The sequence below is a fragment of the Aythya fuligula genome, chromosome 1 (assembly GCF_009819795.1).
Source record: "Aythya fuligula isolate bAytFul2 chromosome 1, bAytFul2.pri, whole genome shotgun sequence".
NCBI lineage: Eukaryota > Metazoa > Chordata > Aves > Anseriformes > Anatidae > Aythya > Aythya fuligula.
In genome coordinates this window covers 60,480,183-60,508,053 of record NC_045559.1, presented here as the reverse complement: position 1 = coordinate 60,508,053, position 27,871 = coordinate 60,480,183, and the positions used below count along the sequence as shown (strand labels likewise).

At 47.1% G+C, this 27,871-nt stretch overlaps 1 protein-coding gene across 1 annotated transcript; it reads right to left on the bottom strand.

Moving 5' to 3' along the window:
- Positions 1-988: 988 nt before the first annotated feature.
- LOC116500621 (pseudouridine-metabolizing bifunctional protein C1861.05-like) lies at positions 989-23,309 on the bottom strand. Its single transcript, XM_032205763.1, has 18 exons — positions 23,214-23,309; positions 22,474-22,588; positions 21,078-21,252; positions 20,406-20,517; positions 19,292-19,398; positions 18,334-18,460; positions 17,926-18,046; positions 17,557-17,642; positions 16,386-16,510; positions 15,039-15,098; positions 11,075-11,141; positions 9,888-9,982; positions 8,134-8,262; positions 6,316-6,430; positions 5,400-5,537; positions 4,534-4,700; positions 3,972-4,060; positions 989-1,427 (listed from the first exon to the last, which is right to left on the bottom strand). The coding sequence occupies exons 1-18, from the start codon at positions 23,305-23,307 to the stop codon at positions 1,232-1,234; spliced, it is 2,118 nt and encodes a 705-aa protein (XP_032061654.1). The 5' UTR covers positions 23,308-23,309; the 3' UTR covers positions 989-1,231.
- Positions 23,310-27,871: the final 4,562 nt, after the last annotated feature.

Here is a 27,871-nt window from a genome sequence, read left to right as displayed (position 1 = left end):
GCTTTTATAGCGCAGGGACCCAGCCCCGGGGCACGGCCGTGTTCCCCCGCCCCTGCCGTGTCCCACCTCCCCTCCCGTGAGCTGCTGGCGGGGCATCCCCCTCCCCGTGCTCCCGAGCACCCCAGCACCCTCCTGCCACGGCCACCCATTGCCTGCGGGCGCACAGAGAGTGAATGCTACGAGCCTCCTGAAACTGCTCTGGGAGAGGAAAGAAGCCCAGCGAATGCCTCCACCCGCTGCCGTGGGGCTCCGAGCTTTTCTACGAGCAGAGCCCACAGAGGAGAGCGGTGTTACAGCTGCCCTGGCCAAGGTCAGTCAGCTTTGGTGCCACGGTGGCCAGCAGAGACCTGTGCCTCCGTCCTGGTCCTCGCTGGTGGGTGACCTCGGTGTGGCACAAAGGGTGAGTCTGCACTGCAGGCTCGCTACCCACCAGCTCCAAAATCCAGCCAGCACCACTGGAAAGGAGCTGTGATTACCTGCAGCGTTCACCAAAGCCCTGTGTGCCCACCGTGGTTTATAAACTAAAAAAGAAAACCATCCACCGCACCAGGCCCTTCTGTGGAGCCGCCAGCCAGCCCCGAGGTGTGAACATAAGGAAGGCAGGAGCGAGCAGGAGGGCAGGGAGCTGGTTTTGGTACAGACAACAAAGAAACCCGAACAAAGCACAGGTATTTTAACACACAGCTGTTATGACGATGAACACGGACACCAGTCGGTGGCAGCTGGAGTAAGGCTGTACTGGCTGCTTGTCTAAAGGCTGTGGTCCAGACCTGATTCATACAAAATTGATGTAGGTGTAGATGTCCTTGCTAATAAAGAGCAAGAAAGTGCGGCATTTGCTGGCTGGCTTGGGAAAACCGATGAGGATGTCCTACAGCGCTGTGCTCCTGCCAGCTGAGGCTCTACACAGGCTGCGGCCCACCACAGAAACCAGGAGTGAGCAGCAGGAGGGGGTGTTACTGCTGGGCCCACCTGGAGAGACGTGGTCCTGGAGGTCTGGGAGCCAGTGACAGAGCTACCGTGATGATGGCCAACAGAGACATGAGGTAGAGGAAGGGGAAGTTCCCTCAGCAGAAAGTCTTGGAGGAGTGGAGCTTCAGGGAAGCTGGAGGTCCAAAAGGTCAGAAACCAGCTTCTCTTTACCAAGAAGTTTGTTGAGCTAGGGCCTCCTTCCATGAGGGTTTACTCCAAAACAGTTTGAGGAGGTGATGGCTGAGAGGGCCGTGGTGACCTAGTCCATCTTCCATACCTTCGCCTCTGGCCAGGTCTTGCCCTGGACTTGTTGCCAGCTGACAGTGGCAGTGCTGATTGCTGGAGAAATGGGCTCGTAGGAGCGGAGGGACAGGCTCGCAGCCAGCAGGCCCATCCGGACACAGGTGTCTGTGTCGTGCTTAGCGAGCATCCCTGCAAGGAGGCCTGCCAGTAAGCTGCGGAGAGACAGAAAGGCAGCCCTGAGCGCTGGGGAACAGCCCTGGCCCTGGGAACGTGGCCACTGGGGAGAGAACTCACTTGGATCCACATTAACACTTAGAGAAGCAGAATTTGTCTTAGAGGAAGGGTGAGGTGATGATGAGAATTTTGTGCTTCTTATTTTTAGTTTTAAATTTGGAAGGAACAAGTGGTGCTGTTCATTTGCATTTTATTTGCTTCTCATCCGAGAAGTCAAGGGCATTTCCCATTCCAACACATTTTCTTTTTTCCACAGTTTTGCAGGAGAGCCAGGAGAAAAGAAAGTGTGTCTACAAAGGGACGAATCCATTTTTCCCTTGCTCTTTAATTACTTTGTCACTTCTCTGCTGCTTGTTGGTACCTTGTTACACTCCCTCCTTTCCCCCACTGGGATGATACAGATGGGAAGAGAGGTAAATCTCCAAGTATAAAGTGAGAGGGACAGCAGACACAAATAGAAAAAGAAAATCCAAAGCTGAAATGAGATTTCTGATTCAGATTTCTGTCAATGTTAGCAGCGGTTTTCCTTTTGAGATTTCCCAGGAAAAAATGATGGCAGTGCTTGGAGCAGCAGCTGTGACCCACAGGTCCTTACGAGGAGGCCATCAGAAGAAGAGGGAAACTCCTGCACCTGCCTGCAGTGCAGGGCACGGCTCTGTCGAGGCACGGATACGTGCAGGGTGCTGCTGGGGACCAGCTGGGAGCAGCCAGTGTGTGTTCATAGCGAAATGCAACTGTGATGCTAGGGAGCTAGGGAAGGACAAAGGAGAAGGGAAAGTGAAGGGAGAGGATAATAGCATTGAGGATGAAGAAGGAAGGGCAGGAAAATGTGACAACAGAGAGGATTAATGAGCAAATCTGTGTGAAGGGGAAAATGACTCCTTTTTTGCACTCTGGCTAATTACCTCATTTTTTTTCCCCCCTTAACAAAGACACAGAAGATTGTGGTTTCAAGAAACCACTCAATCTCTCAACAGCTCGAGGCTCAGCGTAAATATTTGGGGGAGCATCCCCTAGCAATGCCGAGTGCGGGCACGCTGTTGCCACAGCAGCCGGGTGCGAGGAGAAAACAGCCCCTGCTCCCTGCACACAGACCCCGCGGCTCCTTGGGCAGTGGCTCTGGGTTGTAGGACAGCCTCGGGATCCCCCAGCCTTAGGAGCTGAAGGGTTTGTAGGGCTGAGCTGTGGATGTGCAGTAGCCCTGAGTTATACCCTACTGCGTGGTCCCTTGGAGAAGCCAACAGGCTGGGCTGTGTGTTGTACTCCCGTGTAACTCAGTGGAGGTGTTTGACAGTGGCACACGTTACCTTGCCTTTGCTCTTCCCTTACATTAACCCTTCAGAAAGGGAAAGGAAGCCATAAGGAAGACATTCAGTTTCCATTGGCCCCCAGAACAAGTCGGTTTGGGGCAGTTGTTTGGGAGCAGATGGTGCAGGGAGGAGGCTGTGCCCCTGGCAGGGCTGCCAGAGGCTGCTAGAGGCAGCGAGCAAAGCCGAGATGCTATGGGATGGGTGACCCCACGAGCTTGCCCCTGGGCCCTGTTGCTTTGTTAGACCTGCACTCAACATCACCATGGTCTTCTTCAGGGTGTTGTGCCAGTGGCAGTCACCTCGTCTGAGAGGTGATTTGGGACACTAGGAGTAATCAGAGGCTCTGGCATTAGGTAGACTAATCAGCTTGGCAAGAGTTGTTGCTTGAAACTAGCTAAAATATTGAGGACTCTGTAAGTTATCACAGAAATTACTTTTCTTTCTGCCCACCCATCAAAGAAAAAAGGGGAAGTGTTGCTATGTTGAGTTACTGCTAGGTAAGAGTAGAAAAATAAGAGGAAATATCTCACATACAGCCTTCTGGTCTGGCCCAAGGCAATGAAAGGGAAGAATCAACTATTGCAGAAAATGAATAAATAAATAAAACGACTGCTGCATATAGTTTGACAAGTTAACAAGGAGCATAATAAAACTCTACTCTGGCAGACTGAGAATTGATCACCAGGGGTAGGAATAATACGTGTCACTTCCTACTCCCCTGTACAGCACTGTGTGACCAGCTAGGCGAATTATACAGCAGGCTCTTTTGAAGCACGAGCTATTGCCAGAGGCTAGTGCAGAACCTGATGAGATGCTTTTACAGGGCAATTCTAGCTGCTGAGTGGCAGTCCCTCTTCCACTGGAGAAGTGTGGAAGTAAATTAGTTAGCTAGGAAGTCAGCTTTGATGTAAGGTGGTTTACTTTGCTTTGAGCAGCTCAGCCCAGAGTAATTCAGAACTCCTGGATTGCCATGAAAGACTGGGATCCTAAGGAAAAGCAAAACTAATAATGGCAAGACTGGCTTCAAGATGCTTAGCAGGACATTTTTAGGAAGCATTGCACGGAATCACAGAAACCAGCCCTGTCCTTGTGTCTCTAGTGTCTGTTCCTCAAGCAGCAGAATGGAGTTTGACTTTGCAGTAGAATTTGAAAGAAATCCCATTATGACTGTTCCACATTTAGCTGGAGAAGATGGAGTAGCTAGAAACATACCTGTCACCAGCTCCGGAGACATTGACTATCTCCTCCCTGCTGATGTGGATGGCAGGGTAGTGGGTGGCACAGAGGCTGGCAGCAGCAGGCTGTGTGGGGAAACAAGGGACGTTAGTGGGAATTGCCCAGGCTGGTAGGGTCTGATGTGGCTGCTGCCATCCAGACCCGCACAGCAACCAAAAATATATTAAAAAAAAAAAAAAAAGGAAAAAAAGAATAAATGTAAGCCATAAGCCAATAATCTTAATAATTGTTTTTCATGGTTTGGAGGAGATCAGTGATTTAAGTTGCTGAAAATGAAGCTTGCCGTCATGAATATTCAGGGCAAGCACATTTAAAATGAGCTGGCTGTAAGCACTGCTGCTAGGAGCCAGAAGGACAGACAACATGATTTTCTTTGCTAATCCTCAGAGCCGTGTATTCCGCCCCCAAACATGAACACTTGCCAACTGTGATGCCACGTTTCCCAGCACTGCTGCTTCGCCACCAGAAATAGCAGTGGTGCTGCATGGTCCCAGGCAGAAGCAGCCGAGAGCCCAGGGTTGGTTTTCCGTGCCCTTACCTGCTCGTGAGCTGCTGGACGAAGCAAGATGCTCCCTCCCAGGCTCTTGCCACAGAGAAGGACGCCGTGAGCACCCAGGGTCACCACCACGCAGCACAGGTGGGCCAGCAAAGGGCGGGCCAAGGCCATGGCTGTCTGGATAACATCCTCCAACCGGGACGGCAGCTCTGCAGGCAGCAGGGAGGAAAAAGGGTGGCATAACTTTAAAGGTCCTCAGCAGGCCCTTATGTAGGCTCCTATTCTTACTTCTCCCATTTATGAACACAACTAGTTATAAGAAATGTGGTTTGTTTGTTTGTTTTCTTTGAATTGTAGGAAACACGAAATTATCCAACACCAGATTTCCATACCATTTATCCTAAGCTGAGGAAACCACCATCACGGGACTACAGATGTGTCTGTAGAGACCAAAAAACTGTCCAAAAAAACAACAACAAAAAAAAAAAAAAAAAAAAAAAAAAAAAAAAAAAAAAAAAAACATGACTTTCTTGTTTTGATACTTTTGGACTTCCACCTGCATGTGGTGGGGTATTTCATTTCTCCAGAGGGTGGTGCCTTCGGGGCCCTCAGAGCATCGTGCTTCACTGAGACATTTATAAACTAAAAATTATTCTTCTTTGGATGGTGAAGCGAGGAAAATGGACAAGGAGCCACCCTGGGCCTACTGCGTTCTTAATAGATCATCAGTCTGGCCTGAGCCGTACAACCCCTGCAGAGATGGTGCAAGGTAGAAGATGCCAAGGCTGCTTATGAATTCCCACTGTGTTATAACTCAATTTGATTGAAATGGGAGATGCGGAGGCAAACACTCTCTCCAGGGTCTAGATTATCTGAAAATGTGATTGAATCTTCTGAGTGTTCAATACCTGCTGGCAGAGGGTTCCCAAGGGTCCGATTTATTGCTCTTAGCTCTTGGAGATTGGGGGAAATGTACGTGAGTGCTTTCCAGCTGTCTGAGAGGAATGGCTTAGAGGCCTTGTTCTCATCTGTTGGCTCATAGCACACTTAAAAACAACATTGCAATTGGTTAGTTAATTATTTAATCAGTGGTTCATCTCTACATCAGAGCAGGATGCAGTGCAGAAGGCTAAGTGAGATCAGCACAAGCAGGGTTATATGTGTAATGTATTAGAAGCTAAATGTTATTTCCCCGTGCTGGAGAGCAGGTCTCCCCAGTTTTCCTTCCTGTTGCTCAGCAATGACATGGCTCCTTCTGGCTCTGGAATGATATAATCAGACTTCAGGTCTGTTACTCCTTTTAGCTGGTTTTGGAGCCTCTGCCAGGTTTTAAGAACATTGTCTCCTCCTTCAGAATTTGCTTTTTAAAATGGAGGGGTAACTCCAAAGGTTCAGGAGCCTTGTGAAGGGTCCTCAGTGTACCAGGAGAGGGGCTATGTATTTTTGGGGAAATGTGAGAGAAATCCTCCCAAATGATGCTTTAGCACTTACTCTGAGAAGCAAGCTACAGAAGCACACGCATCTGCTAGCCTGGAGATTAAAGGCAAAGAGAGCAGCTTTTTCTGGCAGTGCTGGAGGGCTGTAGCTCCTACGCTACAGGAAGTGCGCTTTAGCTGCAGGATGAGACAAACTCAGAGAAAGCAGAAAGGCTTCAACCATTTGAAATAAAGCAAGTATAGACAGGAGCCCTGAGCAACACAGCATGTCAGGCAAGAGCTGGGTATCTCCGTCAAGCAGCAGAGGAGGGTGCTTGGGGTGTGCGGAGTGTCCCAGTGCACACAGTGATAGGAGCTGTGGGGCCAGGGCTGGGCGGGCTCTCCTTACCTGCTAGCTGATGCTCCCTAGCTAGTTGGCAGACGTACTGGATAGTGGACAGAGGCACGTTCCCATCGATGCAGATGAGTGGGGCCCGGCACAGCTTCTCCTTGAACTGGGACACCTAGTGCAAATCCAGGACACAGAGCAGAGACAGCCTGAGTCATTGCAGAGGGACCTGTTCACACCGAGGATGTAGGATTCTCACTCGTATCGCAATTCTCGGGTGCAGGCATGAACCTAAAGGAGTGATTCCCTAAGGAAGGCGGATCTCTCCGTTTACCTCTCTTCCTCCCCTTCTTGTTCCCTGCTCCCCATCATTAAGAGGCAGACTCAATGGGCTGGGCCCCTCCAGCAGAGAAAGATGCTGGTCTTCCCCTGGCCACTTTGATGCCCCTGGCTCAGTCAGAGACCTACAGGCAGAGGGAATGCTGCTATTTCAGGTCACTGTAGGACTCCCTGTGCTCTGCCTGGCCTGACTGCTCCTTCGCTTGCTGCCTGTGTCCTTCAGATGTCCCGAGGAGGGCTTTGCAACAGCTCCTGCAATGACCAGGCAGGCTGAGGGAAGAGGGGAAGTACAACGCCAGCAGCAAAACCAGTCTTGGACAAGTGAGAGCACCATCTGAAAGTGAGTTTTCTTTCTGAACTTGGTGCTAACAACCCAGTGAGATGCAGGCTTTTGGCTGGTAGCTCCCTTTCTGGAGGAAGATGACTTAAATCACCCTTTGAAGAGGCACCTAGACTGGTTCTTTGTTGTCTGGGGGTTTTGTTTTATCACATTTAATTTCCTTTTGTCTGTTCATGCCCTGTCCACCTCTTATGTTTAGCCCTGTGGCTACAGCGCTGCTCAACACAGTGCTCTGTTGCTGCTGTCTGTGAAGCAGGTATTAGGGACCTGCTGCCCCTTGGCTCTCTGAGGCTGCATGACCACTGCCCAAACCCCAAGCCAGTGCCATAGGCACTTGTGCAGCCTCCCTCCCGTGTCTCCACTAATCCTGGCTGAAAGAAGGACTGCCAAAATGCACTTTGCAGCAGAGGATTGGTTCAGATTTTCCACTGGCCACAGCTGTTTCATAAAGCTCAACAGAATTAATCTGTCTTGTAATGGTTCTCTGTGCCAAGGCCTGGGAGAGGCAGGGTGGGGATGGAAGTGGAAGCAATGACCATATTTTTTCCTACGAAGCCTCCACCTCATGGGGAGCCCACCGGTAAGTAAATTGCACTTAACTTTCATGTTGCTGTCAGTCATGAGGTACGGGCTTTTGTTCTGCTGACAGCAGAATGAGTAGGGAAGGAGGGTGCAGTGACGGGGCTTTCACTGAATCAATCTGTAATTAATGCTTCCATTAGCCCTGATGTTCTGAAGGCTTGGATGTGCTGAGAAGCAGTACCTGGTTATACGACTCAGCATGTAGAAACAAAAGGGATGGCGGGGAGGGGGTGGAATAGGGAAACTTTCTTTAACCAGTGTTCTGTCCAAGGTTGGTTTTTGGCTTTCCCCTAAAGGGGGAAATGTCATTTCTGCAGGTAGACTGGAATTACCGATGGTTTTATGGTACAACAAGTGATAGGTTAACTGGAACTTGTCCCTGAAGAGGCTTCTGGCTCACAGGTCAAACTCCATCTGGGTAAGCAGCAACAGGTAGCTCTGGTAGCTTGCCATGCTGCAATCCCAGTGGCCAATGTCTGGGGTTAACTTTAGCATTTCCCACGTTCCCTCCACACACCCACTCACTCCTGGTACAGCTTCCCTAGCTGTTTTTTGTCACACCTCCACACTCCTTCTCTTAAGCAGCAGGTTACATACAAATCAGCTGGCATGCATACGTATTGCTCTGTTATCTGGTGGTGGATGTCCATATCTCCCAAGCCAACGCTCAGCTCCCCAGCACTGGTGATCACTGCACAGTAAGTGGCTGTGCTCTTCCTCTCCAGCTGCAGGATGGCACTCATGTCCTAAAACAAGAACAGTTACCTGTGGAGCACGTTTCTCTTCCCTGTCACTCAGCTCAATGTCCATACTATTTCCCTGTGCCCACCTGATTTGTAGCTGCAGCCCAGCTCGTTGTTCTCCCTTCAACCTCCCTTCTCCCTTAAGACAAACAACATTTCAGGGAAATCTTGGTCTCGGCAGTGCTGGCAGATGGCTGGTTATTAATATTTGCAACGCAAGAGAAGCCACAGCAAAGATTAAAGAACTGATTCAGTAAATGAACGCGACAGGCCTCTGCCACGCGGTTCCATGGGTGGTGTCCCTGCTGTAAGGGAAGGGCGTCCTGCAGAGGGCTGAAGCACTGCCTGCCCCAGCCATCCTTTCCAGTGGCTTATGTGACAGATCTGATGGCGTGCCAGGCACACCTTGGTGGCACGCTCCAGCTAGTGATGATGTTAGTGACCTCTCTGACTGCACAGGCAGGGAGGCTGATTTTGATGGCAGCCTCGGAGCCCTTTTTACAGCAGTCATGGACATGACTGTGAGGTGTCCTTCCTCTGTGGGCAGCCTGAATGATCTGCGGAGAGAATGTGGGGCATTTCTGGGAATGTGCATGGGGATGGAGAAGTGCTTTCTGCTGAGTAGTTCACAGGGAAGTTGGCATCACAAGGGCAAGGTCATCCCCTGTACTGCTGGTAATGTTTCTTGCAGGCCAGGATTGCTTGGCAGCTAGTCCTGCCGCATCTTCCCTTGGGAGACCGCTCACTGTGATAGCTCAAACTGTGCCATGCTTGGGTAGAGGAGAGATTACAGGTCTGCAGCTATCAAGCCTTTATATACTAAATGCGAGTTCTTGTTCCTATCACTGCTGTTATTGAGCTGCTCAGGTAGCCAGAACTAAGGCCTCAGGTGGTCTTTCTGTCTGCACATCAAGGTCCTGAAAGCACTAACAGACTTTAATGGCCCTGACCAGCCTCACCTGGGGTCTCCACCCACACCCCTGGCTTGCCTTCAGCTCTGTCTTTTCTCCACAGGGGTGCCTGAGGGCTGGGGTTGCTTTCAAGGCCTGCTCTGCTCCCTGCCTGGCCAGGCTGTGCCCTGACAGCCCTGGGGAGCTCCTGGCTCCCTGACCTGTGAGGACAAGTGGCTGTGAGTGCCAGGTACTCCTCTGGTGCACGGTGAGGGGTGTGGGCAGCTCTGTGGAGGATGCTGCTCTGAACCAGGGAGGTGCCTGGCTTTGGGTCCCAGTTCTGGGCTTTCTCTGTCTTATGCTTTACCCAAATCAGGCTGTTTTGGCATTGCTTTGTTTATCCTGAGGGTCAGGTTTTGCATATTTCTGGCTGTGCTTAGGTCTTCTTAGGCATTTTTGTTGTTTCTCCTGATTTACCTCTCTTGGTCCTTCAAATACCAGTCCCTGGAGCTGAACTCAGGCCACATGGTTCAGACTGCAAGCTGTCCATACATGTAGCCTGTGTGCTGGGGGTGGCTCCTTGCTTTTTAATTGTCTGTAACTAAAGGAGCATTGAACTGGTCTCACTCTTAGCCTGATGAAAGGTGACTCTTATGACTGCCAGGGTTAAAAGGATTTTTCCCTTTAAGTAATGTCATCACCTCCATGCTTCTCAAGTGCCACTACGGTGCAACGTACCATGTGCTGACAGTAGTGCAGGATGGACTCCGAGTGTTCATCCTTCCCCACGGCAGACAGAAAGAGAGGAGTCAACCCGAGGCGGCTTAAGCAGTCTAAAAGCAAACAGAAACAAAAGACATTAATAGATCTGTCGGAGTGCTGTGAAAGCAATGACAGCCTGTGCAGGCTGAGTGTCTGTAGGAAAGCCCTCTCCTGGAAAACTGAATGCCCATCTATCCTCATCTAGCAGGATGTTCAAGGCTGCAGCTGCTGCCAGGCTGGCTGGGCTGGGCTGATCTGTGGCTGCCTGCCATGCTGCGGCTCTGAATCTTCTGGAACCACTGAGAGAGGAGGAAAGAGAAGAAGGAGGAAGAAACTTATGCATTTCCCTGGCATCATTTCCTTCACCTATCACAAGCATGCAGGCTAGCCCACATCGCTTCAGTGCGCAGCCTTGCGGCCCTGCTTTTCTCACCATACTGTCTTACTGGAACCTGAACGGCCTCACAGGAAACCCTTCCTCTTCTCCCTTCAGGTTACCGAAATTATACCTCAGCAGATGGGTGGCATTTCTTCTTTCCTCAATCTTCCCCACTTGTGATCTGAAGTGACAGTAGATTTATGTTAAGAAGAGTTGGGAAAGGCCAACAAGCCAGAGTAATCCAAAGACCTGTTTGTAATGTGCCCCTGCTAATTTCAGTGGGCAAACACAGGTCTGCTACTGCTTGTGGAGGAGCAGCAGGCACGCTGTGGTCCTTTGCTACTGCCTGTGGCCCTTTCTCTCCTACAGTAATTCCTGTGTCCTAGCTCCTCTTGTCCCTGGTGCATGGATGATCATCTTTGTGTAGGCCTAGTCATTTCTCAGGACATACTTTATTGTGCCTACAACCTGACATTAACTCAGAAACTGAGGACCAGGCCGTTCAGCTGTCACTGAGGATCACTGATGTTGACTTAACCTTGATTTGGGGTCCCTGTGCTATATACTAGTCAATTCCATATTTGAGGACCTTTCTTTTCATGGTCGCTGCCCAACTCCCTCCTCCCCTCTTATTTTTTGGAGTGCCTCTGCCTTTTCCAGGCAGTCTGTCCCCTGGTATATTGCCTAAAGCGTTCCAGATCTCAACAGTTCCTGCTGTTGAAGGAACATGAAAGGACAAATCACAGCTGACACGCACCCACAGGCAAACCCAAGCACTAGGCACCTGCCAAGTTTCTTCCAACGCCGCCGAAAGTTCGTCTCACTCTTCCAGCATTCGTTTGCCCACCACCCTGGAGGAATAAATTATTAATCAGCAAAGCTGGGAGAACCACTTGGCATAGATGCCATCTCTCCATTAATATTTGAAGTGAAGTTAATGCTGCTGAAAGGGCAGCAATTAAGGGGGCAGAAGCCATCTAGGTATGGGTTTGTGTGCAGTACAAACTCCCACAGCCCATCTGCAGACTTCAGCCCTGGCGACAAAGACCCACTTCCTAGGAGGGGAGATCAGTTTGGGCTCCCCATGTATTGCTGTCTTGGTCTTGTTGGCTAGAACCTTTCTGAATAATGTCAATATGAGCAGCCCTCTGAATTTACTTGCTCGTGTCAGCACTGTGACTCCAGAGTCCCATTTTTTTTTCCCCATTTTGAAGATAGAATGAGCTTTGTCATCTTTGCCTGTACTGTCCTCTGTGGGCAATACTTTACTCATGGAAGGATCTATTTCAGTGTCTGAATGCTTTTCTTCCACTTACCCTTCTCTTCCCAAACATCTCCCTCCTCAGAAACACCCCTTTCCACCTGTGTGATTACCAGCTTCTCTTTTCCCTTGCCTCTGCCTTCTCTGTCCATCTGTCAGTCTGTGACAAATGACCAAATTGTCAGAAGGTAGGCAGTCCCTCATCCATCTCCTCCTGGTTTTCTTGCCAGAAGAACGACCTCAGTAAATGCTCCGATCTCTTTGGGCTTCATCACTGACTATCAAATGGTTTTAAAGCTCCTTTTTCATAAAAACCTGAAACGTATTTTCCATTTCAGAAGAGAGCTTGTCACTGGCATTTGTAACAATTTTAACAGCTCTGGATAATCCATAGCTTTCAAGAGTATGTTGAGTGTTTGGGTGGCAAGTGCAGAAGCGTGTGCATGCCCGTGCAGAGCAGCTCCTGGCACAGACTCTCATGTCAGCTCAGGTGCACCAGAATACCCCTGCACATGCACATTTTTATTGCTTGTAAACACTTCTACCCATCCTAAACAAGGATTTTACCTTGGGGTAAAAAAATGCTCTTCCTCCAACCCCTCACAGTTCTTGGGGGTTCTTAAAAGTCATACCAAAGCTTTCTAGGGACCCTTCTTCCACTGTGCCAAGCTTTGCTCTCATGGACCTGTACATATCTGTCCCTTATAGGCAATACTTTCTTCATCCCGTCCTGTAACTGAGAGGCTCCTCTGCCGTGCAAACATGCTCTTTTATTACCCCCAGGCTGCTTTTGTTTCCCGTGAGTCTCCCCAGTTGTGCAGTCTGTAAGACTTGATGCTAATTCTTGACCCCTTTGTTCCTCTGCCTGGCAGTTCTCCAGGCCCAGCACTGCTCAGACACCCTGAGCAGCGCTGCAGATAAACAACCTATCACTTCTGTCCACCTTTCTACTCCTCACCACTCCCCATTCACCCAAACTCCACTCCATCACATTTGCTTATGCTCCCTGCGAATTACCACTGGTGCTGGCCCCTATTTCAATATTAAAAGAGGGTGCTGACTGCCCTTGGTAATGAGCACAGACTCCACTCGGTGCAGTGCAAGTATCTGGTTTTCAAAGCTGATACCAGCAGGAGTGTTGAAAATACTCATGAGCTCCCTTCTTTGCCTGGCATGCTGATCTTCTCTTTCAGTTTGCCCCCACATTCCAAAGACAGAGCTTCGGGTTTTTTAAGCCAAGCTTTGCCCTAACAGTGGGCGTACCAGCCTCCCACTCAGGGACCCAGCCTGGGTGTGTTCTGGTGTTGTACAGCCCCACAAGACATAAAGAAATGAAGATTAAATCACCTTAAAGTAGCAAGTGGGTGCAGTGAGAGGTGAACTGGCAACCTGCTTGTAAAGACAAAGCAATGACTGGCCCTTATCACACCTTGCCAGCTCAGCTGGTAACTCAATCTGAGCAGCACTTGGGTATCTCTTCTACATTGCGTCCAAGTGGGTTTGGCTAAGATGAAAACAGGCTTGCTGAGATGGTTTGCAATATGACTGAGTTGATGCTTTCTGGCAAGGTTTCAGGGAATTGACAGAGTGTCTAGGACCTTCTTCTGTGTCCTGAAAGACTTGAATTGCTAATGTAAAAGTGAGACTCTGCTCTACTTCTGGATATCCTGAGAACATTATAACCAGAATGCTTCATCCAACACCTTTCCCTCTGCAAGAGACCATGTGTCTTTCTCTGCAAGATGACTTACATCCAAATAGTTATTTATAGGGCACTTTGCTTCTGGATAGCCTTGAAAGCTATGTGGAAGCTAAAAACAGTATAGAATACAGCTGCTTTCTTGCTAACTGGGACAGCACGAGGTGCGAGTGGTACCCTAACGCTCTGCAGTGAATACAGCATGTATAAGGGTGGGACCTGCTGGGTGCTGATCTCTTTGGAAAAATCTGTCTTTGAGAGCCAAAGCAGACCAATACTGCTGAGACTGCTTTTTCCTCTGTGCATAACCGCAGAAGCTGTCAGCAGAAACGTTTTGTCTGTCAGTTCCCAAATCCTCCTGCAGCTTGGTATTTGGGTAGCTGCCCTGATGGGCCTTCAGCTCTAGGGCTCACCGCTATGCATACAGACAGGTATTACCTCACCTTTGAATGCAACATTAACAAATTTTTCCTTTTCCCTTGCCAGCTACTCCCACTGGGATGTGTGGCTGTCCTTGCCCCTCACCATGCCATGGGTGGTCCAGGGGTCTGCACTCACTGCTGACACGACAGGAGGTGGCTTGCCTACTCGTGGTCACGGTTTGGGGCATGCATGCTATCGGTTAGATCACTGCAGAAGCAGTTGGGCTTTCAGTTTTACAAGTCTGCATAGCTAATGCTCTGGCATGTGTCACCTTTGACCCCTACAATACTGTTTGACCTTTGCCTCCTTATCCTTGAATAGCCAGCTTCCTTAATGAGAGCTTCCCCAGCAGGTCTTTCCCTATCTGACTGAGAGGTCTTCACAGAGCGCCCCATTTGAAGGAAGAAGATGGCCACGAGTTTCTGCTCCAGCAATCAGCATAGAGCAACTTGAGGTGCTAAACAAATTGTGAGCAAGCTCCACCAACTCAGCCTGTGGTACTTTGTGTTATATCTCAACAAAAATTCTGTAGGCTGTGTAATGGCTGTCATTTGCAATGGGGAAGCCCCATGCCTGCAAGTTTGTCCCACTTTAGCCTCTTGGTTGTTTTGTGGTCAAACCACAGTGAGAAAGAGAAGGTCTGGTGACATTTAAAATGCTCAATATTTTTAGAGCAATCTGTGTGTGTGTGACTCAAACCCTGTATGACTGAAGAAGCTGGCTCTCTTGTTTAGCTGTAACTGTGTCAGCACTACTTTTCTCAAAGGCTTCCACTACCACTGTGGGTACTCCACATGGGGTCTTTGGCTCCTGTTCATGCCACTGTCCATTGCTAAGAGAGCCCCAGGCAGCCAGAACTGTCTCTTACCTGGGGATTTCCTCGCTATAGGGTCTGCCCTTGATTATGGGTTAGCACAGTGAGGGTCTTCACCCGTGGCTTCTGGCTCTTTGCATATGTGTTTAGTGAGTGACCTGGGCAGCTCTTCTGCTAAAACAGCTCTTTGGGCATGCAGCATCAGGGAAGAGCCCAGAGGTACCTTAACGCTGATTATCAAGGCTGGAGTGATATGTGGAGTTCATAAGGATGATATATGGCTCTGATCTTGTCTGAAGTAGTAGGGATAGTGACTTTCAGCATGTGAACCGAGTAGGTCAACGTGTATCACCCCAGGTCTGACCCAGACAACACACCGAACGTGCAGCACTACACCTTCCGTGTTTGTGTGTGTGTGTGCTCATACAGACACAAAGATAACGTGCACTGACACCATCTCTTCCCATCCCCAGCCCCTCGTTCGGCTTGGTACTCCTGTAAAAGTAGCTGGAAATGGCAGTGGTGCTAAGATACTACTATAGATACAGTACCAGAATGACAGGGTTCTGCGCCTTGGCTATAAAGTCAACGTTGATACCTCCGATCACCACCTTTAAAAGGAAGAAAGAGGTTTAAAAAAAAGTGATTGGAAGGACTCAAGGGAAAAGCTCCAATTTTCCTCTGCCTTTTTTTTCCCTACTTTTACCACCATCTTGAAAGCTATCTCATTTACAGTGTGAAGGCCTGTGCGTGTTTTGGCTGGCTATACACAGGTCTGCACAATTCTAATCATAAAGAATGGAAATCTCTTCTAAATGTTGCTTTCTGAATTATCCTACTGATAACCAGCCCCAGCATGGCAGGACATTATTGTGCACATACAGGGGTGCTGGCAGTTTCACTGGGTGGTCATGGAGTAATGTAAGAAGCTGCATGATCTGGTTATGTCAATGCCCTTGAGGCCTTCTCTCTTAGGACAATTTTTGACGTACCAAACCTCAGAAGGATTCAGACATTGCCGTGTAAAGGGGAGGAGAAGGGGTAAGAATGGAGAAAAGAAAATGGGAAAAAGTGGGCAGAGAAATGCAGTCATTTCTTGCAAGCTCCTGGAAGACATTGTCCTGCCCAGTGAAACTTTATTGATCGTTGTCTTATTGTCCAATAAAAACAGAAAAAGCAGCATAGCTCCACAAATGGGAAGTTCCCAGATTCTTTGGGGGCATAGAGCTCTTTTTTTCCTCATTCTGTCAAATGCTGGGTTATTGCCTTTGGAGTCACTGCGTTCTTCTGTGTTAAAAAATCCTACTGCAAATGGGTTTTAGAAACTTCTTCAGCTCTCTAAAGACTACCTAAAATAGATTTGCTGTAAATCATGTAGCACACACAAAATCAAGATAGTGAATGGAGTATGAGTTATAATGGATCTTGTTTGGGATATGCTGCACCTCTTGTAATTTTGGCAGTCATGAGCAGGAGGCCAACAAAAAAGAGATATTTATAAAAAAGTGTGTGACTCAGCAGCTTAAAATATCCACCTACCACCACCCTCTTCCAGGTCTACTGCTGTAGTCACAAGGGCTCCCTGGCACTGAGAGGAATACAATTGAAGTTGTATGTGAGGTCACAGTAAAAGGTGAAAAGGTGATTAAAGTTTTAATGGAGTTGATGGTCTAAGACTTAATGGGATTAGGCCATCATCAGTGTTCATTCTCTGTAAGTAGAGTGGGAGAGGAAATTTATCAGAGAACAATAAAGAAAACTAAAGAGAGAATGTCTGCCAGCATAAAGCAGAGAGATTGGTCTCTGGCTGAGTCACCTCTTATTTTAGAAATAGATAAAAATTTATCTTCGGTGCTGTCAGTAGATAGGAATTAAACAGAGGACAGCAGAGGACTCACTGGCTGAGGTGGGGTTGTGTCCTCTTGCCGAGGCAGGTTCCCCTTCCTTGTAGCTTTCTGCAGTTTGCTCAGGGCTACTGCAATGCAGCTGCCCACTCTGGCGTTGTTCTTGATCAGAGCAAGGTCTGTATGGCATTTTTTTGAGAAAAAGGAAAATTACCAGCAAGATTGACATTATAGAATTCTATGTAGGATCTGCCTTGAGGGGGACAACAGGAAATGCATGCTGTGAAACTTGGTAGATTTGATTGCCCTGCACCAAAATCAATTGGGGGCAGATATACTGGGTTACAGTACTGCATGAGCACTCTGACGTTTTAAATGTATTCACCTTCCTCCATCTGTGTCCATGGAAAGTAAATCTAACATCCCCATTTTACAGATAGGGAATAGAAGCAAAGGCCTCCCAGAAGATGAGGTGAAGTGCCTAACCTGAACAGTCTAAAAACCATTAAGTAACTCAGACATCTTTACCAGAACTAGATGCCTACAGAGATTTTTGCCAAATCTCATCTACATGCCCCTTTTTCATCAGTTTCCCTGGGAGCAAAGTGTCAGAGGCTTCGAAAACCCCATTTTGTGGCAGCATACAAGTCTAGTATCCAAACCCCCCTTTACTTATCTGCCCTGACTGACCAGCCATGAGGTTTCCCAGAAGACTGGCAGCAGAGCCTGGAGGTGAACCTGGCTCTCCCAGATGCTACTTCAGCATCCCATCCCTGACTTTCTCTTGCCTGTGCAAGAGGATTCACATTACATAGAAGTATTTTTCTTCCCAGTTTCTCTTACTCTGCACTAGCATGAAGAGTTGCATAAGGCAGCATGTTCACCCAGGCATCTTCAAGTGTACAACCCCACCATGTGCATGGATCCTCAGACTCCATCATAGAGCTGGCAAGCTCAGGGATCAGATGTGAGGGATCCCTTTGGGCTCTGGACCACCTGATCTCTGTGCTGGCCTCCAATTTTTAACACAGAAGTGGATGAGGACTGAAACGGTGCTGCTGAAGAAGCAGGATGCAATTGCTGAGCTTTCAGCTGTTTGCAGATAATGAGGTATTTGCCCCTCGTTAGACTGTCAGTAAAATGGCAGTTATTCAGTAAATGTTATTGGAGGAAATGAGAAGTACACTCCTCCTCCTCCCCTCCCCTCTGTTTAGTAAAAGGATACTTGAGTCCAGTGATTTCCCGTTGGTTAATTCATTGATCTTCTGTAACATAAAAGGGGTCAGTTCTTTGCCTGTAATCCCTTTGGACCTGCAAATACAAAGAAAATGACTGTAGATGAGACAAACCGAGCTGAAACGGCATCAGAGGAGAAGCACTGCTGCTAGCAGACAATTTATCTCCATAACCACACGCCATAAAGAGTCCTGTAAACAAGCTTCAGGTTACATAAAACAACAGTGAGAGCCTTGTTGTGGCTTCATCCACACCCAAGGTTGAGCTGTGCTACAATCCCTGTGGCAGTGTCCCTGAAGTCATTTATTTCCTCAAGCCCACAGGGTGAGCAAAGGATAGTGCTTAGGGTGCCTCTCACCTGGCTTCGCTGAGAGCTTGCTGGATGGCTTCTTCGATAACCTGGCCTGAGGCAGCTTGCTCCTGGGGACAGGGCACTGCTATCAGCACCCCGCTGCTCAGGCCTAGCCCCATGGCACTGGCTGGGAGAGGACAGGCAGATCGTTAGCGGCTCTCCTCGGACACATGAAATGCTGAGGGAAAAGGGCAGAGGAGAGTGGGTGCAGGGTGTGTGAACACGCAGGGCTGGAGCTCCTGTGCTTGGCTGACCCAAGGACAGGTTCTTTTCCAGCTAGCAATTGGCTTATATCCTCCTAATTCTTTTGAGTCTGTATGATAAGAGGCAAAGACTTTTAAGAACAACAAAGATTCCACTTTTGTGACCCTCTGTTCCAGGGCCACACGTGAACCTTTCTCTGCTGGAACACACCGATGAGTTTAGCTGCCTCCTCTTCGTCCTGGACGTGATACGGTGCCTTGAAGCCGCTCTGGCGTGAGAAGAAGGCTGGGAACTCCCTCGACTCCCCAAAGGCAGCCACACAGACTCCCTGAGTCTCCTGCAGCCAGGAGGTGAGAAAAGAAGGTAACCAGTGGAGGGAAAGGGGACCCCCAAAAAGAGATTGACTTTTCCCTTCTAACCAGCTAGAAGCTGCCTTTCTTTAGCACAATGTTTGGTTACTTTTATACATCCCATTCTGTTCTGTTCTGTCAAATCAAACAGCCGGACGCGGTAACTAGTCAGACAGAAGCTGTTATTGAAACATAGGAGACGCATGCGCTTTGCTCAGAGCTGATCAAAAGCAGGGCAGCTGTCACTAGCACAATACTGAGTCCAAGGTAACAAGCTGGGATCCGAAGTTATGTTGTGAGCTGACAGGAATTTAAATGAGTTCTGCTTCTGATTGAGAGGTATTGACACTGGCTGTCACCTGAAGCACTGGCTGTGGTGATTTCCAACATACCAAACCTTAAAAATGGACTCTAATGAAAATCATCTTGTTTCTCCTTTTAATTCTGATTTTGATTTAGAGTCTGATGGATCTAGCTTGTGTGATCCATCAGTGCTGGAGCATTTTCCCAGTAGATAGTAAAGTGACTCTAAAGCCAGAAAAGAGGCCATGGCTTGGGGTATCTTTGGCCTCAGTTGGAACAGTTGCTGGAACAGCATCCTGGACACAGATAGGTTTGTGTTAGGGGTAGCCCAGTGCTTGAATAGCCCCAGAACTAGAAAATGGCAAATATGGGCCTCAAATCCTCTCAATAGTTGTTTGTGAAAATCTTGGGCTTAATAACTGTCTCAACATCGCTGGGCCTTCTTGTCACTGCTGGACTTGGTACACAAAGCATATCATCACCTGCTTTCATTCTGAGCAGCCCATGATACCTACCAGATATTCCAGTGTCCTGCCAATATCAAGGATAGACTTGACTCCTGCAGATACAACAGCAACTGGAGTTCGTCCTAGCTCTGTCAAGTCAGCACTCACATCCAGAGCTGTCGAGAGAAGCAGCTGTTGTTTGTGATAGCGTTGTACACCAAGGTGACCTTAAATGCCCTCTTAAAAAGCCGTATCTGCCTGGGATGCCAGGGCCTGCTTTTGCAACCATTTTGATCCACAGACAAACATTACAGGTTTAGATCATGCTATTAGATGTTGAGATTGTAAGAGAGATTGATATAGGAAGAGAGACTGAAAACTACGAAGTCGCTTGGCCTAGGGCAGAGATGCAGCCCTACACTGACTGTCTCACCTGTTTGTTCACCTCAGAAAGCAGCATGCAAAAATTTGGTTGAAAAGAAAGAAGAAGGTGTCATAAAACAAGGACAGAGTTCAAGAAGATGGAATATAAGAAGACTTTGATTGTGGTGTTGACATAGCTGGCAGAAAAGCACCACAGGAGCTCTGCTGACCTCAGGAAACCCCCTGGTCTGGAATTTATATCACATCTGAAAGAGACAGCATTCATCAGGGCAGTTTGCTTACACTATGCTAGGAATATATGTGGCTAAAAAGAAAGTATGTGCTTAGAGGTCACAAACTACACTGCCAAGGCTGTGCCATGTCCCCATGTTTCCAGAGAGGAACGTGGACCAGGGCCTAAATCTCTTTTGCGGCGAGACCCTCCTCCTCCTTAGCTGTCAGCGAGCCAATAACAGCACCATGCTTCACAGCCACTGTCAGGTTATCCAGCGAGCACAAAGTGGGGAAAGTACAGTCAGCTCCTGCTGCACCATCAAACAATATCCATATAACCCTGTGCAAACAAAGGATAAAGAGAAACTCCCCCACTCTTATCTGGCCGGTGCTCAGGAGGAATATTTTGAAGCTTCTGGAAAGGAGATACTGGAGAGAAAACAACCAGAGTATGGTTGAGAAGAACGATAGCTTTACTCTGCTGAGCAGACAGTTACTGTAGGACAAACCGAGAAAAAGGAAGAAAGATGGGATTAGATAAAACTGCAGCAACAAGAAGAAAAGTAGAATGTATCGACTTTCTTACTGTTCTCTCCTCCCCGATGGACGCCTCCGATGCCTCCTGTCACAAACACACAGATTCCTGCCTTGTGTGCTGCAATCATTGTTCCGGACACGGTAGTGCCACCGGACAAGCCCTGTCAGGGGACAACCGGTCACAGTCAGCACCCAGCACGACCCAGAGAACACTGCATGCAGGCAGCTGTGGTTGTGGTCCAACACTCAGCAACATCACACCAGGCTGCTGACACAGCTGGCAGGTGAAATTCAGATAAAGATATTCCTAGGCAAAAATGCAGAGGAACGATCATCCCTGCTACATAAACTGCTCTTGTAGTAGCAAAGGCCTTCATTCTCCAGGGCTTTCCAACCAGAAGGGTTCATGGGCAGCCAGTGTCACCTCAAGCACTAACTTGGGGTGGCTTGTGTGTCACATAGTTCATATGTAACATGATGATGCCTTATCCTGCTGTTATGAATGTTCTTAGCTTAGCCAGCCAATCCAGAATGGTCTGACTCCACGTCTGCTATTCCCTGACTGATGTATTTTGAGTCTGGCTAGGAATATATTTCAACTTACCACCAAGACACCATGTTATGTGGTGTCTTAAAGAGGTTTAGAGCTACCTGGTTTGAAACTGAAGAACACCCTATTGCTATACAGAAAACATCAGATAGGAAGCCTGCATTACCATACCTGGCTGAGGACATAAGGAAGATCTCTCCGAGACACTTTAACTACATTTTTACTGCTTGCCAAGAACTGAAGCTCCTCATCTGTGAGTCCCACGTGGATTTGACCCCTTAAAATACCTATAGTGGCTGGAACTGCTCCATTTGTCTTTACAATTTTTTCTACCTCTCTGGCCATGCTAGAATGAGATAGACAAGACAACGATCACAGAATTAGTGAGGGAAACAATCAGGTAAGACATCTACCATGTTTGACGGCCAATATTCCCCATTTCCAGTTTTACGCAGTTTTTGGGATTTCAGCAAAGTCCGGTTCCTCTTCTGTCTCTTGCTAATGGCAGAAGTCTTTGCATTTGATTTTACAGCAGTGCAGAGCTATCGAGAGCTCCCGTTTTCAGGACAGCAATGTACAGGCTCTGTGCTTCATTTCTGAGGCAGCATCCATAAAATAGCCTGGTTTACGAGCAAACCTATTATTTGTACTATACGCTACTGAATATTCTCCAAATAGAGCCTTTCAGTATCTATTACTTGTATTTCTGAGAACATAAACCTTCATAGAAACCTGAGATACTTCAAGTCCTGTTTGAAAAACTAGGCTGTATTTTTCACAATCTGAACAGTCAGATATAAGGTAACAACAGTGCAGAAAAGCTGCAGCCTGAGAATATTCTAGAGTTTCAGACTAGTTTTTTTGAAGCTTTCCAGGTTTTATATTTGATCATCTGTAGACTACTGTCTTCTTTTAAGAGCAGCTTGTTCTCCCTTTCTGAGCTATCTGTACATACACTAGATAATCTTTAACTCTGAAACTACCTTCTCCAAAACCTTACTGAGCTTCCTTGTAAGATGAAATGCCGGGCAAAACAATGGCAAGGTCAATACTGAAACCTTCCTGTGCTTTCAGGAAGCTAGGATGGAGAGGAGACTGAACGAAACACAAATCTACAGGACATCAATAAATAACAGGTAGAGTTTTTTTGTGGGCTTATTTTTTTTTTCCCTACGCAGGGCACAGGTTGACCAGCAGCTCTCGCAGCAGCTTCTCTGAGTGGCAACAATGAGTAGATTTCACTATTGTGTTCTAGTCCTTTTTGTATTATAAAAGGTACACCTAAAGAAACCACAAAGTGTTTTCAGTGTCTGTATGAATTACGCAGCCACAAAGTGTGGTTTATCAGTCTTAGAGCAAATGATGATATTTCCTGCTGCCAGATTTTAAAGGAAGCCAGAAATGTGAGGTGTTGTGTAAGGACGTGTGTTGTATGGTTCTGCTCTCCTTAGAAGTCCAAATACAACTGTTTCACACCAGAGCCCATATTCTGTATCCCTAGCAACCTGACATTTCCCTTCGCTTCCTTCTTATAACTTCGTTGAGCGAGGAACATAAAATCCACAACCTTAGATTCTGAGGATAGGCCATGCCATGTGTAATGATGGTGCTTTCCAAGGCTACAACTGGTCTCCCCTCCATCAGGGCTTCCTGTACGGAGGGCTGAATCCTGAAATAAGCACCTGGGGATAAATATAGACAAGTCAGTTATTTGCATGGGTGTTTGCAGTAAACACTGAGCTATTTTATAGAGGCAAATTGTCATCATCATGATACATTTATTCTCCTTTTCAGCTAATCTTTGGGGGAATTCAGAAATGACTCCGTGGAGACTAAAACTGCGTTTTATGGGACTGAAATATTTGCAAAAGCCAACCAAACAAAAAACAACGCTACGATTAATACAAATAATAATCCTCATCACCATCACTCAGTGTTCCTCTCCCACCACTATTGCAGCTGTGTTGTTATTGGCTCCAGTAATATTACTTTAAATGAACATTACTGTGAATGAACTAAGCTCTGCAATCATACCCAAAGAATAACATGTTAATGGAGTGGAAGCACCAAGGGTACCATAATAACCCAATATATTATAACACTATTTTGCATCAAAATTTCTCCTAATTTTAATGTCTTTATCAAACTACAGAAACTCCCTGCACATTTAGGACTTGAAGTATCCTTCCAAAAGCTGAAAATGCTGCTCTTTGCTTTTCTCCCACAATGCTGCCAGCAAGGTTTCTGCTGCATTCGGATGAGGAATTTGCTTTCTGCCCAGGGACTGTTTCAGAATACACTACTCACCATGCAGAAGTCTTCTCACCTGGGTGGTCCTACATGCCAGAGTGGACACACATCTTCCCAATCTACAGGTTATCTTTGTAATCATCTTGTGCATAAGGATGGTCCTGAGAGTACAAAAGTCAGGTAAAAAATAAAAATTAAAGAAGTAATTAAGCAATGATTTGACAGTATACCTAACATTTCTTGCACTGATTTTGGAAAGTGAACAATCCTGGGCTGGCCCAGGAGATTGTGTGGCAGTTCCTGGTGTTTCAAGCATGAGCCCTGGTGTCAAAGCAAAATGTTAAACTGTAGCAGGAGGGTTGTAAGAGTCCATCTAGCCCATTGCCAATGCTGGGCTGAAAACATGGCAGAGCAGAAGAAATGATAAGTAGTAACAAATTGGAGAGACTTTAGAAGTATGCAACATTTTGATTTCCAAAGCTACTTGTTCACCATAAATTGCAGGCTCAGCTGCTGTCACCTTCAGCCTGAAAGATTACAAGGAGAAACCTACAAGGAAGATGCAGGCAGAGGAATACTATAAAGAGGAGAGCCTTTGCGGGTATTTTGAGGGAAACAAGCAGTTCAGTAAAATAAAGAAGCTAAGGACTGGAAAGCCAGATTGTAACCACCAGGAGGAAAGAGCAGCTCTTCCTAGAGCCCAGAGTGCTTCATGCATGCTCAAGTTACATCGTCTTTTTTAGTACAAAGTGTTGGAAGCAGAGACACAATTCAGCCCCGGCAAGAACTCCAGAACTCCTCTTGTCTCTTAGCAACTCCTATTCACTTTAATTAAATTCATTGCAGAACAGAGAAAGAGGGGGAGAGAGTTGCAAAGGTTAAGAGGCTGGTCTGGTCTGGGCCTCAGGGCAGTTTCACTCAGTTCCTGGCTGCTTCACATATTTTTGCTGGGCATTTGGCCATATCCCTCAAGCCTTTCTATTCCTCACCCCTTAACTGGGAGGAAAAGATTTATCTCTTTGGTCTTTTGTGCCTATTGTTAATTCAGATAGGAAATTAGAGTAACAGTACTGCGTTCCTGCTACATTTAGCAGATCTCAGTGCAATTTGTGGCACTACAGCTACACAGACACATTATATCCAGGAAAAGCTTTTTGTTTGTTTGTTTGTTTCCTGGAATCTTAAGAATTTACCTATACAGGACAGCTTAGTCTGTGTAACAGGGAAAGATGGACTGTTTCTGCTAGACATCTCTGAACTCTCCGAGACAGAGATTGCCGTGAAATGCAATACACACCTGAATGAAAAAAGGAGATTTTTTTTTTTCCAGTTTCCAAATCCTTTTTAAGACCAAAATCTCCACGAAGTTTACGAAATCCTATCATGACACAAAGGTGGCAGAAGCTCCTATTCATGCTTACAATCTCTCCTTGTGCAGTGCCAAATTCAGCAGTCAACAGCCTGAAAAGTTCATGCAAATGCGCAGGGTTCCTTGTGTGTGTGCCTACACACCCCTTGCTCTCTGGGGCAAAGTCAGCTTTGGAATAAATTCATTAAGCCAACAAGGTTACTACGGCTCGGATCAGTTGGGCTGCTCGAGCTGTGCTCTGAATTTTAACAACCCCCCGTAATCTGAAGCACAACAGCCCCGAATGCCCAAGCCAAGGCGGCCTGCAGATAAAACACAGCTGGTCACCACCTGACACCGACACGAGTTCGCTGATGTTCGCCGGAAAGTCAGCCAGCACTCGGCCCCAGCAGCCTGAAAGGTTTCTGCAGCTTGGCAAGCATAGCAGCGAGACCTGCCCGGCCTTTTGCCTTGCAACAAAACTTTGCATGTTACTGCTGCAAGTTGTGCACAGCTCTGGCACTCAGCTCGCCTCTGAACATCCCCGCTCGCCTCCCCTCCTCGTCCATCGGGCACGTTTGGCTCGGTGAAGCCGTGGCCTGGCGCGTCTCTTACCTCCGGGCGGCCGTGGCACATGGGAGGCTGGCTGGGTTCTGGAGCTGGGCCGGGGCAGCCCTGGGAGAAGGCGTGCCGAGGGGGCCGGCGGCATGGGGGGGCTGAGAGAGTCCATTTATTATTAACCACAGGCGCAGCTGAGCTCTGCCACTGCTCCCTGCCCGAGTGCGGCGATTTCACAGCAGGGCAAGGAAAGCTTCTGCCATTATTTTTGTTTGCATGGTGCCCGATTTTCCCCCAAGTCTTTAAAATATTATATATTTTTTTCCAGATTCCTTTGCTGCTTTTAATTTTTTTTCTTAGTCAGTGAATTCAGGGTTCACTAAAACAATGCCTCTGAGATCGGGCTCCTTTTGTACCTATTCATAAAAAGCACAGCCATTGCATTCATGCTCCCCCTACAACTTGGCCAAATGCAGTTGTGAAGCTCTTTCTTCTCCGGGTGAGAGCCCTATCCAGCTCTTCCCCGGCGAGGAATGCTGTAGGTCTAATTGTGGTGACTCTCCTTATGATGCAGATGCCTGGCTAAAGAGATACAATGAACACAAACTGAGTTCACAGGGGAAAACTGTGGTAGTCTCATCCTGCAAAGACATCCTATTCTAACAGGTTTAGGGTGGCTTTGAACAGGACTTTGAAATTAGTAAATCTCTGTCCCCTTATAAAAAGCCATACTTAAAAGGACACTTTGAGATCTGGTGCAGTGATATGCGCGTTTAGATTTTGTGTTCTGTAGAAAGTATCACATTTCAGAGTTAAATGGCTATTCAGGAAGGCGTTGGTTTACAGGCTAAAATGTTTACAGACAAGATTCTATGCAACCTCCATGCATAACATAAAACTAGCAAAAGTAATTATCAGTGCACTGCTTTTAAGTTGAAGTAATCAGTGTCAGGGAACTGATTTTACTGCACTATAGTAATTGGGAAATTGTAAAACATCAGTTTTTGAAGTAGTCTTCATATTTTACACTTGTCCCTTCCTAAAGAAGTTTTCTGCAACTTTTGTTTAACTCAGCAGTAAGGAATGTCTTTTTAGTTTCTACAAAAATAAACACATTAAAGGAGACTTGAAGCAAAGATTGCTAAGTTACAAAGACAATCCACCTTTGACTTCTGCTAAAGGGTCTGCAGGGAATTTAATTGCAGGAACGACAGGTTGCATCCTCAGGTACAATAAATGGATGCTGAAGATTTTGTGATCAGTATCTTCTTCCTGAGAAGATGGGAGGATAGGTAGCCAGATGTATTGAAACCCAAATCTGTAGATAATATTAGATTTTTGAAAAATATATTCAAATCATAATGACATTGTTTTAATTTCAATTAGATATATTTGGAAGCACTGCAGTTCTGTAGAAACATATCTGGATTATGACATTTTTGGCATGTTACCAGGCAAGATGACCTCATAATCAAGCTGATCTCTGAGTTTCCATCTCTCTCATAAAGATCAAGTTCATCTTAAGATGATCTTACACCATGGGCACCCAGTTCAGTCTGTGGTATCACAGACAGGGTAACAGTGTGTTGCTTTATTTACCATTTTTCTCTTCAAACCAAGGGGGAAATCAGCCCCTCAGCTTGCTGGATTTCTAGCTTGGCTTTCCCCTTTGAACCTGCCTGCAGGTCTCTGAGACAAAAATGGGCCACTCAAGCAGCTTCTTGCAATCTTGTGTACATCCCAGTTTTTGCATTTGTCTTTTGGATTTACTACTGCAAAAATAAGAGTATATATAGAAAATTATTGAGGGCTAACTTCATCTTTTACTTCATTATAAAAGCAATTGAGTCTTGCTAAACCAGGAAAAGAATGGGCCAGTTTGATACCTGCTGGCCTCCAAGAGGTAGGCTGACCATGCTCTTCCTAGGACATTTCTGAAATGGGTTACATGGCTGATGGTGGTTTAGGGAACAGGGCAGCAGTGAGGACCATAGTGTGCATTTGGTTGGGAGAAGGGAAGAAAGCCCCAGAGAACTGCTGGAGAGAGCTTTTGCAAGAAACTGTGGGGAAAACTTGCCCCTCTGCTTGCTACGTTTGGTGACATTTAGTACTGCCCGCCTGCAGCAACCCGGAGAGTTTCCTGTTAGTACTTCCCCCTCGGAGCCTTGGAAGCAGAAGTTAATATTAAACTGGTTGCTGGGTGAACTGGGAGCGGCTGGGAATAAAGAAACCGCCATGACAAATTCTTACAGCCTGCTGGGAACCGGGCCCTCAGGCCACAGCCGCTCCCAGGCCACCCTTGCATTTTCATCTGTGACTGATCTGTAGCGAGTTACCAGCTCCTCTGAAACCCTTTTTCTCTCAAGGGTTTCACTGCTGAAGAAATTAGGGAAATAACAAGCTTTGCTTTAGTTTTGTCACACTGGCATGTCCGCCTTGGGACACTTCCTTTACCTTGTACCTGATTTATAATAGTCTATTAACCTGCAGAGGTTCTGCAAGCTGGTATTTACATCCTGGTATGTCGCCGTACATGCTTAAGCTTTCTTCTAAATATTAAGTATACAAAAGATGCCCTAGGAACATGCAGAATCATATGGAACATTTTTTAACTGTTTATTTTATCTTTGTGTAAATAACAGCGTCTGGAACTGGACATCATGCCAGGACTGCTCTGTAAGAAACCAATCTAACCAACATGAAGGCCCAAAGAAGTTGCTCGTCTGTGATTTGTCTTTGAAGGCTTACATTCTTGCACTTTTATCAGCAGCTTTTCATGATCATTCTAATGGTTCTGAAATGACTTTCC

What these genes read in the sequence shown, in the direction of transcription:
- LOC116500621 (XM_032205763.1), bottom strand. Translation starts at nt 23,307, where the DNA reads ATGCACAAGATGATTACAAAGATAACCTGTAGATTGGGAAGATGTGTG. An exon ending in GGTGAGAAGACTTCTGCATG is followed by an intron (nt 22,589 to 23,213) that starts GTGAGTAGTGTA and finishes ATTTATCCCCAG; the next exon opens with GTGCTTATTTCAGGATTCAG. An exon ending in CGGGAAATCACTGGACTCAA is followed by an intron (nt 16,511 to 17,556) that starts GTATCCTTTTAC and finishes AATGCCATACAG; the next exon opens with ACCTTGCTCTGATCAAGAAC.